The sequence below is a fragment of the Phodopus roborovskii genome, unplaced genomic scaffold (genome assembly GCF_943737965.1).
Source record: "Phodopus roborovskii unplaced genomic scaffold, PHOROB, whole genome shotgun sequence".
NCBI lineage: Eukaryota > Metazoa > Chordata > Mammalia > Rodentia > Cricetidae > Phodopus > Phodopus roborovskii.
The window spans coordinates 5,031,364-5,048,626 of NW_026126588.1; the positions used below are offsets into that span (position 1 = coordinate 5,031,364).

The 17,263-nt window shown below is 43.9% G+C and overlaps 1 protein-coding gene across 1 annotated transcript in view; it reads right to left on the reverse strand.

Annotated features, from left to right (window-relative positions):
* The window catches only part of Rcan2 (regulator of calcineurin 2), a 213,269-nt gene extending 199,531 nt beyond the window's left edge, over positions 1 to 13,738 (reverse strand). Inside the window, exon 1 of the mRNA XM_051204351.1 lies at positions 13,445 to 13,738. Coding sequence (XP_051060308.1) covers positions 13,445 to 13,670 — 226 coding nt within the window. The 5' untranslated portion in view covers positions 13,671 to 13,738. The remainder of the gene's footprint in view (positions 1 to 13,444) is intronic.
* Between the last annotated feature and the right edge of the window lie 3,525 nt (positions 13,739 to 17,263).

Genomic DNA, 17,263 nt, shown 5'->3' on the forward strand with positions numbered 1-17,263 from the left:
ATTATAAAAGCAATTGCAATCAAGTCCCTGACATGGATTTAATACTCACACAATGAAGCCTTGCTATCGCCTTCCATCCTCATTGTGCCTTGGATACTGAGACATGCAACATGGAGCCCGGGGTGGGGGTGGGATGACTCAAGAAAGCACCTCTCACTCCAAGCATCTCTCCAAACAAGCCCACACCTCTCCTGTAACAGTGTATCATGCCCTCCCACGGCTTTTTAATTAGTAAGGCTGGTGTTCCTTTTTTCCTGTCCAGGACTGCTAAACTAGCAATGGCATCAATGTAATTACTTTTAAAAATCAAACATTCAAACTATGTGACTGTATTATTTGCTGTAGGGGGGATAATTACCTGACCCAAAGCATGCTGGTCCTAGTTCAGACCATCATAAAATAATAATGAAATGCAGCATGGAAAGTGATGATCTAGAAGTGTTATCCTATTCCTCCATGAATAACTGCATAGCCCAATGGGCTATGACACCAAGACACCACTGGGGATTTCTGGATTCTCCTTCTGAGAAGTCAAACTGAATTGTTCAGTCTCCCTGAAGTTCAGTGCCCTCATCTCAACAATCAGAACAGATGCAGAAGTTAGCTCCTGCAATCCTGTGTGCAAGACCCTTGCGGAGAACTGTGCCCAGGGTGTAATGCTCAGTGGTTGCTCTGAAGATGCCCAGACAATTTTCCATGTTCAATTGCTTTATGTCCAAGTTCCACCAAACAGAACGGAATTCACCATGCCTGCCAGAACAGGAGCATTTCAAAACCAACTGAATCCCTTGGTCCATCTGCCTTAAAATCCTAACACTGCTATCAGTCACACTTGGTGTTTGGTTTTCACCATCAGTGAGGTACAGGGAACATTCTAGAAAGAACAGGCTTATTGATACAAAGCAAAAACAGACAAACTTGTACAATTATTTTTTTAAGTGTGTGTGTGTGTGTGTGTGTGTGTGTGTGTGTGTGTGTGTGTGTATTCTGGTGTCCCCAGAGGCCAAAGGTGTTAGATCCCCTGGAGCCATATTTACAGGCAGTTATAAGCCACCCTATGTGGGTTCTGGGGACCAAACTCAGGTCCTCTGCTAGAACAGCAAGTGATCTTAACTGCTGCTCTGTCTCCTCGGCCTCAGCTTATTTTTATACTTAACAATTATGTGAAGAGAACAAAGGCTTTAAAGACATCTGAAGGTGTTGACAGCCCCAGTGCTATGCTTCTGAATTATTTAAAATGGATATAATGGATAGTCAGTTCATTTTCCCATTAACTCAGGAGAGCCCTGCAGAGGCGAGCTCTTCAGACATGTGCTGCAGTCGTCCCAAGGATGACTGAGCAGGTACTTTCTTCAGCTTTAGCTACTTAACACACAGGGATAGGGACAGACAAATTCACAAGAAGCTGGGGGGCTCCTGGGCTCTAATTTCTCTGCAGTCAGCACTTCAGTCCTGTGGGTTTTCACATCCCGGTGACTAACACAATACTCGGCACATAGTAAGTGGGCATGCATGCATGCACATTAACACACATGTGAATAGACCAGGCGTGCATGTATCAGAGCATTATGTACCGGTATAGGTGCAGTAAAGTGTGGTGGCTCCTTTGAGGATTGAAGGATTGAGGACATCTAGGAGACGTAATTGATGGAAGAATACAATTCTTAGGAGTAGGGACGGTTGAAATATTACACAGCCACCATATCCTCAGAGTGGTTCTCATTATGATCCTATTCTGACTATCATTGGGTCCAGCACTTCCATAACACTCCACACTGTTGCTTCTTAGTTTGTTATGTGTTACAAGGACTCTTGATTTATTTGTAAATAGTTTGGTGGTTTATTTGTTACAATGGGCTGCTGAAGAAATAATATCTGCTCTTTAGCAGCCTCGCCTCAGTGACTTCTATTGGCCCCCTGGGGTTCTTTAATAAAGTAGCCATAAAAAGTCAATTTGCAACTAGGGAAAGCAATGTACATATTTGGCAGCGTTTGCAATGCTGGGATTGACAAAAGACGGGACTGACAGGAACCTTACAATGTAGGAAGAATAACTCATGACGGTATTTGCATACTGCACTTGAAAGTATCACTAGTCTGAGGAGCAAAAGGTAAGTGCCTGCTCGGACTGCGCAAGGCCTTGGGCGCCACACCCAGCACTGATCAAAGGCTTCACACAAATATGACAGAAAGGGAGACATGGCTCAGCTGGAAATGTGCTAGCCAGGCGAGCATGAAGACCCACCTTCAGAAAACCTTAGCATTGACAGAAAAGCCAGGCAGAGTGGTGAGTCTTGTAATCTCGGAGTTGGGGAAAGGAAAGAGGAGCTCCCTGAGCTTGCTGGTCAGTCTCTGGGATCAGTGAGAGACACTGTCTCAAAAAAAAAAAAAATGGAGAGCCGCTTAACTTATGTGTTGTGTTGTCAAAAATAACCTTATTTTCCACATACACTGATACACTGCATGCATGCCCACTAATACACACGTGTGCATGTACATGTGCACGTGTGCACACACACACATATGTAAAAGTTCATCAGCAGGCCCTAAATAATCATTAAGCTCTTTTTTTTTATTTGAGGGGGGAGGGAAAGAAACATTCTTTGAGTTTTCAGACATTAAGGTCCCTAGGGTGAGTGTGTGAGAACGAAGAAGAAGAAGGTAAGTCACTGAACAAAGAGAATGAGGACTTGGCAGGGAAGTGGAACCTTGGCTTCCAGATGTGGAAGAATCCAAAACGAGTTCACAGTCAGTCGGGGGTGGAGTGAGGGAGTGCCTGTGTCATCAGCGAAGAAATGCACCTTAGGGTTCCAGATATATGGGGTTTCTCTTAAGTAAAGGTCTCTGACCTATTTATCCTTTAGAGTTTCTTTCCTCTAAGACATACCCTTGAAAACTACACTGTCATCAAAACAATACCCACTATTTTTCATGAAAACATATTGAGTATCCCTAATCTTGTTTATGTAACATAACCTCATAGGCTCATACCTTATCTTGACTGAAAGACAATGCCAAGAGTTGATTTTGAAAGCTTGACATGGCCTAGTTAAAATAAGGGGTTCGGTGAAGGGCAATAAGAATTCGATAAGCATGGTGTGGGTTTGGTCTTTGTCACTTAGGAGAAATCTTTGGAATAAGTAACATCATGCTTAGTGTGAGGTTTAAATGACATTTTAAAGCATAAAACCAGGGGTACCACAAGGATCCAAATCACTGGGGAAACTCTGAGTTCCAGCTCCTGATGGTCATTTCATCAATCATACATATTCACCTTTCTCTCACCATTTGGTTTCCTTGTGGCTGGCTATGTTAATAAACAGAAGCACGAAGGAAGAGAGACACACAGGCAAAACCACAAGCCTGGGCTTCCCCCAGGACGACTGCAGACTGACCCATGTCACATGCAAGTTATTAATTCACTAGGACATGACGGAACCTTATCCAAAGCCATTCTAAATTTAATATCATGAACTTGCATGTTAATCATCTAAGCAGCTTTTTACAAAACAAAAGATTCTTGGGTACAACCTCAAGTCAAGGTCATATGGACAAGGTCATATGGACAGACCATGGTGTTACAGGCAGTTTTCCTGCCAGCCTGGTCCCAGAGCTGTATCAGCCACAAATAACACACAGAAACTCTGTATTAGATAGATGTAAAGCTGTTGGCCTGTTACTAGTGTTCCTTATTGGCTAGCTCTATCTTAAATATTAACCCAATCTAAGTATTTCCACGTGGTCTTATCTCACCAGAAAGAAGGTCCGGACCTTCTTCTCAAGTCCCTACATCTTTACTCTCCTAGCACACCATGGTCAGGTTACCACTCCATCTCAATTCCTCCTGTGGCTGATCTATCTGTGTGCACGGGAGAGGGGTGGGTGCACCCAACACCTTGCTAACATTCCAGGTCAAAGACATTGGGTCTCCCAGTGTTGCTGCAAACAGAATTGAGGGAGAAATTGCCCCTCCTCCCCAGTGACAATCTCACAGTACTACAAGGAAACCAACATCCGTGTGCCAGTTAAGCATCCCCACAGCCCCTTACAGTGCTGTGACACCGAGAGACCAGAAGGAACGTCCCTGGGAAATGTGACCAAGTGAGCATTTCACTCAATGCTCCCCCTGAATGTCACCTTGTCATGTGTTGAAGTTCACCATGAAACAACAGCTGTGTGGAGCAGAAATCACCAAGAGATAGATACATCAATAAAGAAAGAGCTTCAAATCAACACACCTGGGGCACTTTAGTTGCTGAAGGGTTCTCTGACCACAAAGTAATCTTGTATTTTTACAGACATTGTTTCCGACCTTATACAAGATGACATAAGCATCACCCATGTTAACAGGAGGAACAACTTAACATATTCACACATTACTGCTTTGGTTTCACTGCCGAGGACTAAGAGATTTTGCTCAGGGGCAAGTAAGCCTTGGTTTGAGCTATGCACTAGCTGATCTGAATTTTTCACTCTCAGTCTTGAAATTCACACGATACCTGGGGTCAAATAAATAATTCCATTCTTGAGAAATTATCAAAACTCCAAAGGCAAGTATAAACTGGGGATGGAGGAAACAATTGAGAACACAGTACGATGACACATAAATGTGAGCACACCAATAATTTGTACACTTACCTAAAAGAAGTTAATTTTTTAAAAGTTGAAATTAGACACAAATGTTTTTTTTTTCCAGGAAAGATATGTTGACTGAGCTTTCAGCTTTAGTAGTTGAATAGGTCAGATTAAAAATTAAATTAATTACGTGTGTCTTTCCGATAATTTTATGGGAGAAAACAATTCATTGTGACTGTTTATCTTGGTAATTGCCCAATTTAATCAAAACAGTTACTATGGAAACTCGGTGTTCCCAGCGGCACTCTCTTTTGGGGACACTAACCTGATTAGCTATCAAATTAAAACAATTTAATAGTGAACAGCTGAGTATTGTTTTAAAAGGTCACACCTGTTTATCCTATGTATTTATTCAAAATTGCATCATGCGGGCCAGTAAGATGACTCATTGGGTCAAAGTGCTTGCCACAACCCAGATCACCTGCATTCGGTCCTCTAAACCCACATGGTAGAAGGAAAATCCTACTACCGGTGTTGTCCTCTGACATACTCTTGTGTTCTGTGGCACTCATTCCTGCCCCCAACGTTCAAAACAAATAGGTAAGTACAATACAATGTATTTTAAAAGGGTGTAATAATACATTGTGTTGTTCAGTTGAGGGCAAACAAAGACACGCCCGCTTACCTGAATCTTGCCTACAAGGAAGGAAAGAGGCTAGTCTGAATCAAAGGACACAAAGGAACTGTGGTAAATGAATCCCCATCCTTGTTGTTCGTGTTGCAGGATCCAAAAACTGGTTTTGCTGAATCAAGAATCCAGCGGGTGCAATCATGTGCTCAGTTTAAGGTGTTTCAGAAGCCAATCGGGATATATCAACAGCACCCAGGTCAAAATCACATGTGGCATGGCATCCACATGACAAGCTGTTAACAACAGCACTCCAGCATGTGAACTCCATCAGGTCCCTGTCCACCATCCTTAAGTACCCCCAGAAAAGGTCTAACTTTCCAGTGCTAATCATTGCGATCAACTATTTCCAGAGTGGGGCTGTCTCTGCAAGCAGTCCTGGCCAGTCATTGAGAGGCCCTGTCTCAAAAATTAAGGTGGATAGAAACTGATGGGGGGCATTTGACATTGGCTTCGACACAGACGTGCACCCAAATGGGTGTGTACTTGCACATATAAATGGACAGCATCAGCCATGTACGCACAAATAAATGAAATAAAAGTGATACCAATTATTTAGGGAGAACCTTAAGAACTGGGCCTAGAAAAATAAGATAAAGCTTAAGCATGTGCACATGCGTGCACACAAATGCATGCACGTGCGCGTGCGCGCGCGCACACACACACACACACACACACACACACACACACGTACTCAAAGATGTTCATAAAGGAGGCTAGAGATATGATGGCTCTATGGTTAAGAGTTCTTGCTGATCTGGCAGAGGACTGGTGTTTGCTTATGAGCAAGACAATCAGCATCAACCTTGAGTTGCTCACAACAGCCTGTAACACCAGCTCCAGGGCATCCATTGCCCTCTTTTGACCCTCACAGGCACCTGTAGTCATGTACATAGACAAAATTAAAAATTTTATCTCAGTCTAGTTTATGACTGTGGTGATATATTATTTATGACCTATTAAAGCTTGCCTGAGGATTCTGAAAGCAAAGTTAGCCTCAAGCTACAGAGATCAGGCAGTGGGGTACACACCTTTAATCCCAGCAGCCAGAAGCTAGGAGGTGGTGGGACACACCTTTAATCCTAGGACTCAGGATTAAGAGGTAGATGGATCTCTGTGAGTCCAAGGCCACCCAGGTCTACACAAGATTGATCTGGTCCTAAACAGCTCACACAATGATGACTACATGCTTTTAATCCCAGCACTAGAGGGATATAAAAGGTAGGAGCAGGGTCTTCAATAGTCAGTATCAGGCATTCATTCTCCAACCACATTTAGGATAGGAAGACATTGAAGTCTTGAGATTCTCCAGCCACACTGAGGAGAGCCTTCAGCCTGAGGTTTGGGAGAGCCCCTGGATCAGCCATTTCAGTCTGAGGTAGAAAGAGAGATAGTGCCCAACTGCTTTGCTTTTCTGATCTGCACCTTGAAGCTTGAACCACAATATCTGTCTCCGGGTCTTCTAATTTTCATGTTATATATAACTTTTTGAATGTTAAACAGCAAGTTGAATGTTCAATCAAAAGCAGAAGTGTAATGCATTATAGGAAACTCACCGTAGTTGAGAAGGTGATACATCTAACCACACTAGTCCCCAGGGGCTAGAGAGAGAACTGCATGGGCTAAAGCGCTTAGCACACAAGCATGAGGACCTGAGTTTGGATCCCCAGCTTCCAAGTGAAATCCAGCTATGACAGTGCATATGTGTAACTCCAGGTCTTGGGAAAACAGGGAAAGAGAGAAGGGGGCCCAGGGCAGTCGAGTTGAAATGGTAAGCTTTAGGGTTAGTGAGAGAATAAAAAATAAGTATGAAGGGAGTAATGAAAGAAGACATTCAACCTTGATTGGGCTTTGTCTTCTGCATGCATATGCATGGATTCATGCACATACAATCTCACGTGCACAAACGTGTACACCCACAAGTTGACCTACCATGATAACTTATTGAAAATATTTGGTGAAATAGACAGGAGGCAAAGTTCTCTGCACATTATGACCCTAATTCTATAAAAAAAAATATACAAACAAAAACAGGCTGGATAAAGCAAGAACATCAAAAACTCTCATAGTCACTGTGTTGCTCATAATAATGTGCATTATTAATTTTTCTATAATTTCATATTTCCTAAAAGTTTATGGGAAGCATATATGACAAAGAAAAACAAATACTTAAGGAAGAAAAATCCCTGGGCAGAGTGTCTCTCCTGCTGAGTACACAACTCTCAGCAGACAATGAGAGATATTTCCAGCCATCCCCAGCCAACTTCAGCTCCTGTCTGTCACTGAAACCTGATATGAACCCTGGTGATGACTTTCTTTTCATGCTCAGCGCCTATCCCATCCTTGACCTTGATTTTGATTTTTAGTATCTGTTTATACTGAAACACCCTCCGCCAGTCACCTCTTCCTTACAGACCAAACTCTCCTTCCCCTCCCCCAGCCAGACCATGTTCCATCGTTGACCAGGCTTGACCTTGGTTGGTCCACTCATGTTATTGACAATAAACAAGTTAATCTTGAAGGAAGTAAGTTCTTTGTACCAAGGAATAGAGCAAGTAGATGCAGTTTCCTTAATGCATGACATAATTGGGTTTTTTAAAAATCTATTTTATATATAAATATGGGTGTTTTGCCTACATATATATTTTTGTACCATAGGCTTGCAGTGCCTGTGGAGGCCAGAAGAGGGTGTTGGATACCTTGGAACTAGAGTAACAGATGGTTTGAGCTGCCATGTTGGTACTGGGAATTGAAGCAGGGTCCTCTGGAAGAGAAGTGGTTGTTCTTAACCACTGAGCCATCTTTCCAGTTTAGACATATATGCTTTTTAGACACAGACTATGTCTCTTACCTCACAGACATGGTACTCCACTAGACCCCACTCTTAAGAGTTCTTTATTGTGACAGTTACCTTTAACAACTATTCAGAGCATTCTATTCTGTGCACAGACTGGGTGGAGCCCAGTCACACTCATTTCTCTAAAAGGTAGGGAGATTCTTTTCCTCAATTGCAACTCAGAGACCTGGCACTAGGTGGCGGATCCCCGTGAACTCCCAGTATTTATCTGTAGATACTAATACTCACACACATTCCCCAAGTTTTGTAAGGACTGGAGAAAATGGTACATATAGCTTGCTGAAAAATAAATGGTGTTGAAACTGGAGCAGTAATACACTAATGCCAGTTCCCACAACTGCAAGCCAATGGCGAGTTCAAGGTCACATAGCTGGGAAGTAACTGTACCAAGACTGGAATCCTAGCCCTTCCAGGCAGGTCCAAGCTTTTTAGACCCCATTTCCAACATTGTAAGAGAGGCATTTTGGAGTGGCCCATGGCCTTGACATATTTACAATGTGGCAGAATAGATCTGTTAGAACAAAGTAGTTATTCCTTCAAATAACTCAGGAAACAGTTTTTAAAAGGTAGGGTCTAATTCACAACTCATGCGACTTATTCTTTGGTTCAACAATGAGCATTCAAATATCTTTTAGTGCACACACTCTACAACATAGAAACTCTGTTTTATCCATTGTTTCACAGAGAGTTGCGTAAGATTGCTCAGACAAGAAATTACAGCTCTTCCCTTCCCTGTTATAGGAGATGTTTCTATGTACATTATGGATTGTGGGAAATGTGAGCTCTTTCTGGAAGTACTCCTTTAACTTCTAGAAAGTAGCAGAATCCATTATTTGTCACATCATCTTCAGCTAAGTTTAAAAGACTTTTTGACTCATTAACTAGGTTGATTAAGTTAACATTGCACTACACCTCACCTGGAAATCCATAGCACAAGGCAAAAATAAAACAAGGACAATAAGCATTTTAGAAGCAAAGCAATGATGAATTAGGAAAAATGAAAGACAGGCCAGGCTCCACAGTAAACAGAGTCACTCTGTATCTTTTTTGGGTCACATGTTGGAAGGCATTTGTGTGTGTGTGTGTGTGTGTGTGTGTGTGTGTGTGTGTGTGTGTGTGCGTGTGTGCGTGCGTGTTGTGTTCCTCATTTCAGTAAGCTTCCTATGATAGATACTACTCAATGAAGGGGTACATTTTAAGAAACGTCATAGTAGGGACACTAGGGAGATGTTTTAACTTGTAAGGTGAGTAAATACCAGTGTGGTAGCATGCACTTGTAATCCCAGGACAAGGAGATGGAGACAGGAGGGTCCCTGTGACTCACTGACTCACCAGTCTAGCCCCAGGCTGATGAGAGAGGTCCTATCTCAAAGGTGGCAGTTAACATTCCTGAGGATGCCACCTAGCCTCCAAATTATGTATACATGAATACATGCTCCTGCACACACATGGACATACATACACAAATATACACATAACTTTAAGCAAACCACTACAGAATAGTAAAACTTCTTCACACACACTTTGATTTTACTTTCTAGGCATCTGTTGTCCTAGGGATGAAGGGTGTGGCCAAAGTTCTAGAGTATTTCCAATGAGGCCAACTTTTATGCAGCACCTGGTTCCTGTTATGCTTCAGTTTCCATAGCTACCTTATTATATGCTTACTAATTTCTTCAGTTTTTTTTCATGATGAAGAAACATTCAGGCTCTAAGTAACATGTCTAAAGTAAAGAAGGGTATCATTGACTATAGGAGGGTCCTCTAATTTGGTACCCACGCAGGCTTTTCCTCTTTAACTGGGCTCTCTCAATATTAGACACTCCTATACCCTCTGTACTTCTAATTATGCCATACCAAACCACTAAGAGCAAGGTACCCATGCAGATATGAACTCAGCACAGATTTGCAGCACTAGGAGACAAACCTAGAACAGGATGGAGGACTACAGGACAGAGACAACCTACAGTACAGAGCCAATCTCTTCTGCCATTACTACATGGATACAAAATAACACAGCCTGGAAAGATAACTCAGCAGTTAAGAGAGCTTGTTTTTCTTCCTGAGGACCCATGTTCAGTTCCTGGCACCCACCCTGATAGGCAGCTCACAACTGCCTGTAATTCTAGCTCCAATGAATCCCTATCTCTCTTCTCACCTCTGTAGCCACCCCAGAAGTGTACACACACACACACACACACACACACACACACACACACACACACACATTAAAAACAATAAATTTCAAAATAAACTAAAATAGCCCAAGCCTGAGAAAGGATGTGAGATTGTAAAGGTTTCACTGCGTGTATATATCAAGCGCAGGTTCTAGGGAAGAGCTGAGACTCCTGACCAGCTTAGTCTTCTGCTGCAGCACTGGCTGCAAGTATCCAAACATAGGACAGGGATTGTTGCAATGTTATCAATTCACACTGATGATTGACGATGCTGCTCAGGACCTGGGCTCTAACACTGGGTACATCTCTTCCCAATTGTGTGCTCTAGATAACCTATTATTTCTTAGCCTTGGTTTCCTGGACGATTACACCTAAGGTTAGCTGCAGGTTACCCGGTGATAACCACAAGCATGGAATAGATGCCACACATTCTAATTATTACCATTAGCAGGATTCAAATAATAGAGTTAAAATTTTCTCTTTGGGGGTTAAAGACAGAGACAATATCCTACCACCGAGAGGATTTGCCTCCCTCTCCCCCACAGGCAACACTTGATAACCTCAGGGATGAAGTAAAGCTACGGTTGTAGGCAGTTAGTTCCAGAATGAAAAAGCCGCTGCCTTGTTTGGATAGTCAAAAGAAAAGCCCACAATCCTTCCAAAACCTCATCATCAGTGCCTTACCTCACTTAGAGCTTGACCATGCCTCCACACATCGAAGCTCCTCCTCCTTCACCAGTCCACACCTGGTGACAAAGTGCCACTTATCTGCCCAGAAAGGTTCTCTGTAGATTTTGGTTTGCTTGCCCCCCAGTACCTGCTTCATGCACCCTTCATAACTTGGAGAGAAGTGGAGAGATCTCACCCAGGCCACTTGCCTACCATCTGAGTTTGCACTTCGTAGCCCTCCTTCCCTTGTCCTCCAAAGTCACTTTTGCAAAATGTAAATGAGATGAAATCATTTCTCCTATCAAAGGCTGCAGGACTTCTCCTCTGCAATAGAATACATTCGGAAGCTCCAGGTCACCATTGCCTCCTTGGCTGTGTTACCCTGCCATCTCATAACTAGGTGCTCTTGAACATAACCTTTCTTTCTACACAGAATGTCTAGTGGCTTCTCCAGAGAATGCCAACCACCCACTGGGACCCCGTCCAAATGTGTACTCTCTGGCAGACTCTTCTAGATTCCTTCCACTCTCCCATCTCTTGGCTCCCACTGACCTCGCTCTTTTCTGCATTAAATGCCTGCGGTGCTAATGCCCTAGCATTTATTTTCTGCTAGAACCTTTTCTGGGAAGTATAGGACCTCGTTTTTGTTTGTTTAGCTCCTAGCACAGAGCCTGCATAGCATACAGTAGGTACTTAATAAACAGCAGCTCGATCAACTGGCATAAAGAATTTAAGACGCGGGAAAATGCAACCTTGGTCACTTCCAAAGTTGGCCTTGATAAAAAAAGAATGCCAGTCCTTGCAATGCACCTGACAATCTGCAAACAGTTATGCAAGTGTGATGAGTACTTGCAAATGAGAAAGCTCTCGAGTTCCCACTTCTGGTAACCGTCCCTCACTGGGGAAAGCTGTATTCTCCCAGTGGCTTGTGAAGGTCATGCACACACTAAGCATTTTCAGAGATCTTAGAGTCTAGGCACTTTGGTTGAGGGCACGTCTCCCTCCCCACATCATCTGGACCAGACTCAGGTAATAGTTGCTCAGTAAACACCAGTTCAATTTGCAGTGGATTGCAAGGAAAGCCAAGCACAGCCCCCCATTTCAGGCTATGTGAGCTCGATGACTTTCCATATGTGGTGTGATAGCTCCTTAAGGTTAAAAGGAAATCAATGTGGATACTGAGAAGCTGTGCAGTGTTCAGTCCTGCAACCTACATTTCAGGCTCACCTGCTTCTTGACTCATCCTACCTACTGTCCATGTCTAACTTCATGATATCATAGGACCCAGATTCTGGTCAGCAAGATCTACCACATGGCCACAACCCTCTTGTCCTATATTTTGAACTTATTGTAATTAAGGACAACGGAGGTGTGAAAAATAAGTTGTATTATAAAATCCCTCACTTTTCCTAAAGTCTTTCTATACACGGATTCTGACTAAGGAATGCTTGCACATCCTTTCATTTCCATCCATGGGAAATCATAGGAGTGCGCAATTACAGACAAACAAGAAACACTTTTGTTGTTTTTGCTAAGGCGAGATATTGAAATAATAGCTTTGTCAGTGGGTATGATAGTCCTCTGCTGACCACTTGGACCCCAGCGCAAGAAAAAGAGAAAGAGTCGAAGCATGTCGTCTGCTCAAATCCATCTCAGATAAGAAAAAAAAAAAAAAAAGATGGAAAGGCCTTGGGGGAATAAATCATTAACCAAAAGTCAAACCGAGGCACCCTGGAAACCAACGGGATCCAGAAGGAGCAGAGATGGATCAGGTGGCCGAGACTGCCCTGTTCCCTCTGATGACTTCTGGAGAGAAGAACCCGACAGGCACGACGAACCCGGCACACCACGCTCCTGTCCATGGCACTTTTCAAACTTGAAGTTATTTTTAGATGACCCAAGCCGGCTAAGCCCAGGCAGGACAATTCTCAGCCAGCTGTGCCCAAAAACCCCTTTCTCCCTCCCTAACAAATCTGGCCAAGCTTGGGAAGACAGGGGTCTCCTTATTTTCTCCTTTGCTCTCTGAGCTTTTAGTCTCCCCCAGACTCCCTCTCTAAGCCCAAATCTCGGGGTTACTGGAGTTATTCTGAATTCTCAAATCCTATGCACCTGCTGCTGCACCTGTGAAGGTGGTCCCTTGGCCGGTAGGGATGGGGAGGGGGCTCCTTGGAGATGAGCGCCTCCTAGAGGGGGCCATGGGAGACCTGTCCCCAGGGATGCTTCGGGGACTAGCCACTAGGTCTCTCCAGCTGCTCCAGCCTTGCCCCTAAACCCCGCGGTGCTTGATTCCCACTGCCCAGGTTCCCTGGCACCCAGGCGTTCAGCCCTGGTGGGACAGGGTACAGGGACGATAGGGCCTGCGCCCTTACGTAACCGACCTGCAGGGCGTCTTCGATGCACCGCGGTGGCGGCGGTGACAGTGGCGGCTGACGGGGGTCCTTGGGGCGGAAGGCTGCGGGCGCGGCTCTGCCTGCTCACCTGACGGCGGGGCGAGCGCGGTGCCCGCGGGCCTGGGCGTGGGGCGGTGCGCACTGCGCGCCGCCTCCCGCTCTCCGGGTCGCGGGGTCACTCGAGCTGTGCCTCCTGCCGGTGCTCCCGCAACCACCGCCGCCGTCACCGGGGACAAAGCGGCTCCGGGGAGGGGCCGAGCCGGCGGCTCTCGCCCTAGCCAGTGGAGATGGGCGCGCCCCCAGCTCCGACTCATCGGGCCAACCTCCAATCAGACCCCAGGGAAGCCAAAGCCCCTGCCTGGCCTCCTCTGGTCGCCTCCCTCCTGACCAGGCGACCTTCTGGGTCCCCCATCCACCTCCACCTTCTGGGCTCCCACCCTGCGCTCAGCTGCACACCCCTCTACGGATTGCGGGGCGAGCTCACCCTTTGCAGCAATCTGACACAGACGCTTGTCCCCCAACCAAAGGCATTGCCTGTCCAAGAAGAGACTCCCGGGTCACTGCCCGGGTGAGGGCCTTTTTTGAGGGTCAAGGCTGGGCGGAGGTGGGGGTGTCGCTCCTGGAGCTAAGAATCTGCATAAATGGGCAAACTGTGGTGGGCAGGACTGGGAGATTGTTTTTTTTTTTTTTTTTTTACAGGTCGACCTCTGGCTAGCTAACTGGAGAACTGTCTGGAAGCCACTCTTGAGTACTCAAGAGCAGCTATGCTTGGTGGGTGCTGGCGCCCTCTGGCTGGGGCCGTGAGTGCGCCCTTCCTCTATCACTGAAAGAGCCCTAAGCCAGCTTCCCAGCTTTGCCAAGGCTGGACTCACAGCCATCAGACCTAGGGACAGAGGACTAGGGTTTTCCAAGAATCCTACTGTGTGAGGGAATGGAACGCTAGGAAATGGGAGGCTTGTATTCCAAAGGTAAAGGAGGGCTAGAAATGAAACAGAATCGGAAATATTTAGTTCTCATCAAAATGAACCACTTGAAGATTCTGCAAAATTAAGCAACTCAAGGATAAGGAAGCCTGTGGCTGTTGGTGGCACAGATGGGGACAGGATTGAATCTCATGGCAAGAGAGCATCAATTACACAAACGGATTAGAGTCTGGAGACCATGGAAACTGAAGAAGGATAGTGCAAACCAACCTGGACGAGGAGAAAAATAGCAGATAGAAACAAGTCCTGAGTCATGTCACCTTTCTCGTTGTTATATACCCGGGCCTTTTCTTGCATCTAGAAGCTACTTCATTGGTTTTTAATAACAGTATGAAAACTGCATTGAGATAATAACACAAAGAAGCCCTCTCTCCCTCCCTCTCTCTCTCTCCCCTCTCTCTGTGTCTGTGTATGTGTGTATTGAGCACATATGCGAGCATTCCTGTGCCTGTGTGTCTGGTGTCTATCTATTCTTCTGTCTGTCTGTCTGTCCGTCTGTCTCTCTCTCTCTCTCTCTCTCTCTCTCTCTCTCTCTCTCTCTCTCTCTGTGTGTGTGTGCTGTGCAAATATGCGTGCATGTGTGTCTATCCGTTTGTCTGTCTCTCTCTCTGTGTGTGTACGTGTGTGTGGTGTCTGTGATGGTTTGGCTCTTCTCTCTGCTTAATCTGCATTAATATAAACTCAGAACTAAATAAACATCCCAGAGTTGAAAATTTCCTTCAACGTCATCATCTTCTGGGCACATGCATCCTAAGTGTTTGTTAATTTGGGTGAATTACCATATGGGAAAGAATATTTTTGAAAGAACATTCTTATATAAAGCAAAAAAACTTTAGAATTTTCCCTCGTAGACTATAGTTCACATTTGAAAATGGTCATAGAGACCAAGTTGGATTTCTCTTCCCACAGACTGTTTTTGAAACATTGGAAGGCAGCTATCACGTCTAACTCACCCTGAGCTTTCTCTTTTCAGGTAATACATCTTCAACTCTTTCAACATTTTACTGCAGTAGTTGGTAGAATTACCAGTGTGTTGACTTTGATCATAATGAGGTCCACTTCTGTGAGTATAGGTTTACACAAAATTAAATACAGAATACATTTTTGTAGAAATTTTGGAAAATTAGAAAAGCACATTTCTTTCATTGTGCAGTGTATGTGAACATAGGCCCATGTGTGCCACAGTACATGTATGTAGATCAGAGAACCACCCCAGCTGTTGGTCTTCTCCTACCTTGTTGGCAACAGGGTCTCTGTTATTTCTGTGTGGGCCATGCTAGCTGAGTTTCCTGGGCTTTTTCTTGTCTCTGCCCCCATCTCCCTGTAGGAGTGCATTCTGCCTGGCTTTCAGTAGTTTCTGGAGATTCAAAGTCGGGTCTTCTTGCTTATGCAGCTCAGTGCTTTACACACTGAGCCATCTCCCTAGCCTGAAAGACACAATTTTAATGACTGATTTGAAGGAGATAATACTCGTAAAAGCATTAGCTCTTTAGCTGGTACATAGTGACATTAAATATGTGTTCACTGTTACAAAAATCAATATGGCCATTTCCCCACCACCTGGATACAAGTAATTTTACTTTTCTAGACTCTTTCCTTAAGTTTTTATAGCAACATATTTCTCCTTTTTCTACAGAGATAAGGTCAGCATTAGCTGGTTTTTGTGTTGACTGGATGTAAAAAAAAAAAAAAAATCAAGAAATCAAACTTATTTTCATGTGGTTCATTTTAAAGAAAGAGATGTGTTATCATCAGCAAAGTAAATGGTAATAATTATAGAAAAATAATTTGTGGGGGATGATTTTGAATATATTTTGGGGAGTAGAACTAAGGCTCATGGGAAGGTAACATGAAGGGTGATAGTAAGATCATGTTCTGTCTGTTAATATTTAGTGAGTACAATCCATATGCCAGTGTCCCTGAGACCCTAGTAGGTAGATACAAAATATTAACCCTCAGAAATCATGAAAATCGAGCCAGTGGGATGGCTCAGCAGGTTAGGGTGCTTGCTGCCAAGCCTGGGGATTTGAATTTGAGCTCCAGAACCCACACAATGAAGGAAGAAAAGCAACCAGTTTTGACAGGTGTCCTCTAACTTCCATATATGAATCGTGACATGAACAAGTACACACGCATATACTCAGACAGACACTAGACAAACAAAATGTAAGAAAGAGGGGAAGAGAGGGAGGGAAGGAAGGGAGGGAGGGAAGAAGGAAGAAGGAAGGAAGGACAGAAAGATTAAAAGAAAGACTTTGCCAAGATAACAAGTTCAATAACTAAATCCAAATCCAGACACTGGGTGTAGACCCCCACTAGACAAGACTGGTCCCTTGATTATTTGATTGAAATTCCTATTCTATTTTTATTTTGAGAGTAGATCACTGTGGTTGCTGAGACTGGCTTGACTCCCAAGACAGCTTGATGGTAAATGTCTCTGTAATTACCTATTGAGCTAGATTAGTTTTAATGAACCTGGATGATTAAAGTCAACAGTGTTTGATAACATTATTTTCATGGGTAAATATGTTTTCTCATGCCAATATATGATTCCAGCATTTAAATTTTTAAAATTAATGCAAATTTAAGTAACAAAATTCACTTCAAAGTGAACAATTTAGTGGACTTTTGAGATATATATATATATATATATGGATATGGATACACACACATATATCTAGACATACATACATATATCATCATTATTATCTAACTCTGGAATTTTTTTAACCACAGGGGAAACGTCATACCCATTATGTTGTCACCTTCAATTCCCTACCTATACACTACTCGTCTGATTTTGGACTTGCCTGTGTGGACATTTCATGTAAATGAATTCGTGTGATATTCGACTTCTCGTTTCTGGCATCTTTCACTTGACATGATGTTTTTGAGGTCTACCTACACCATAGCATTTACCAGCA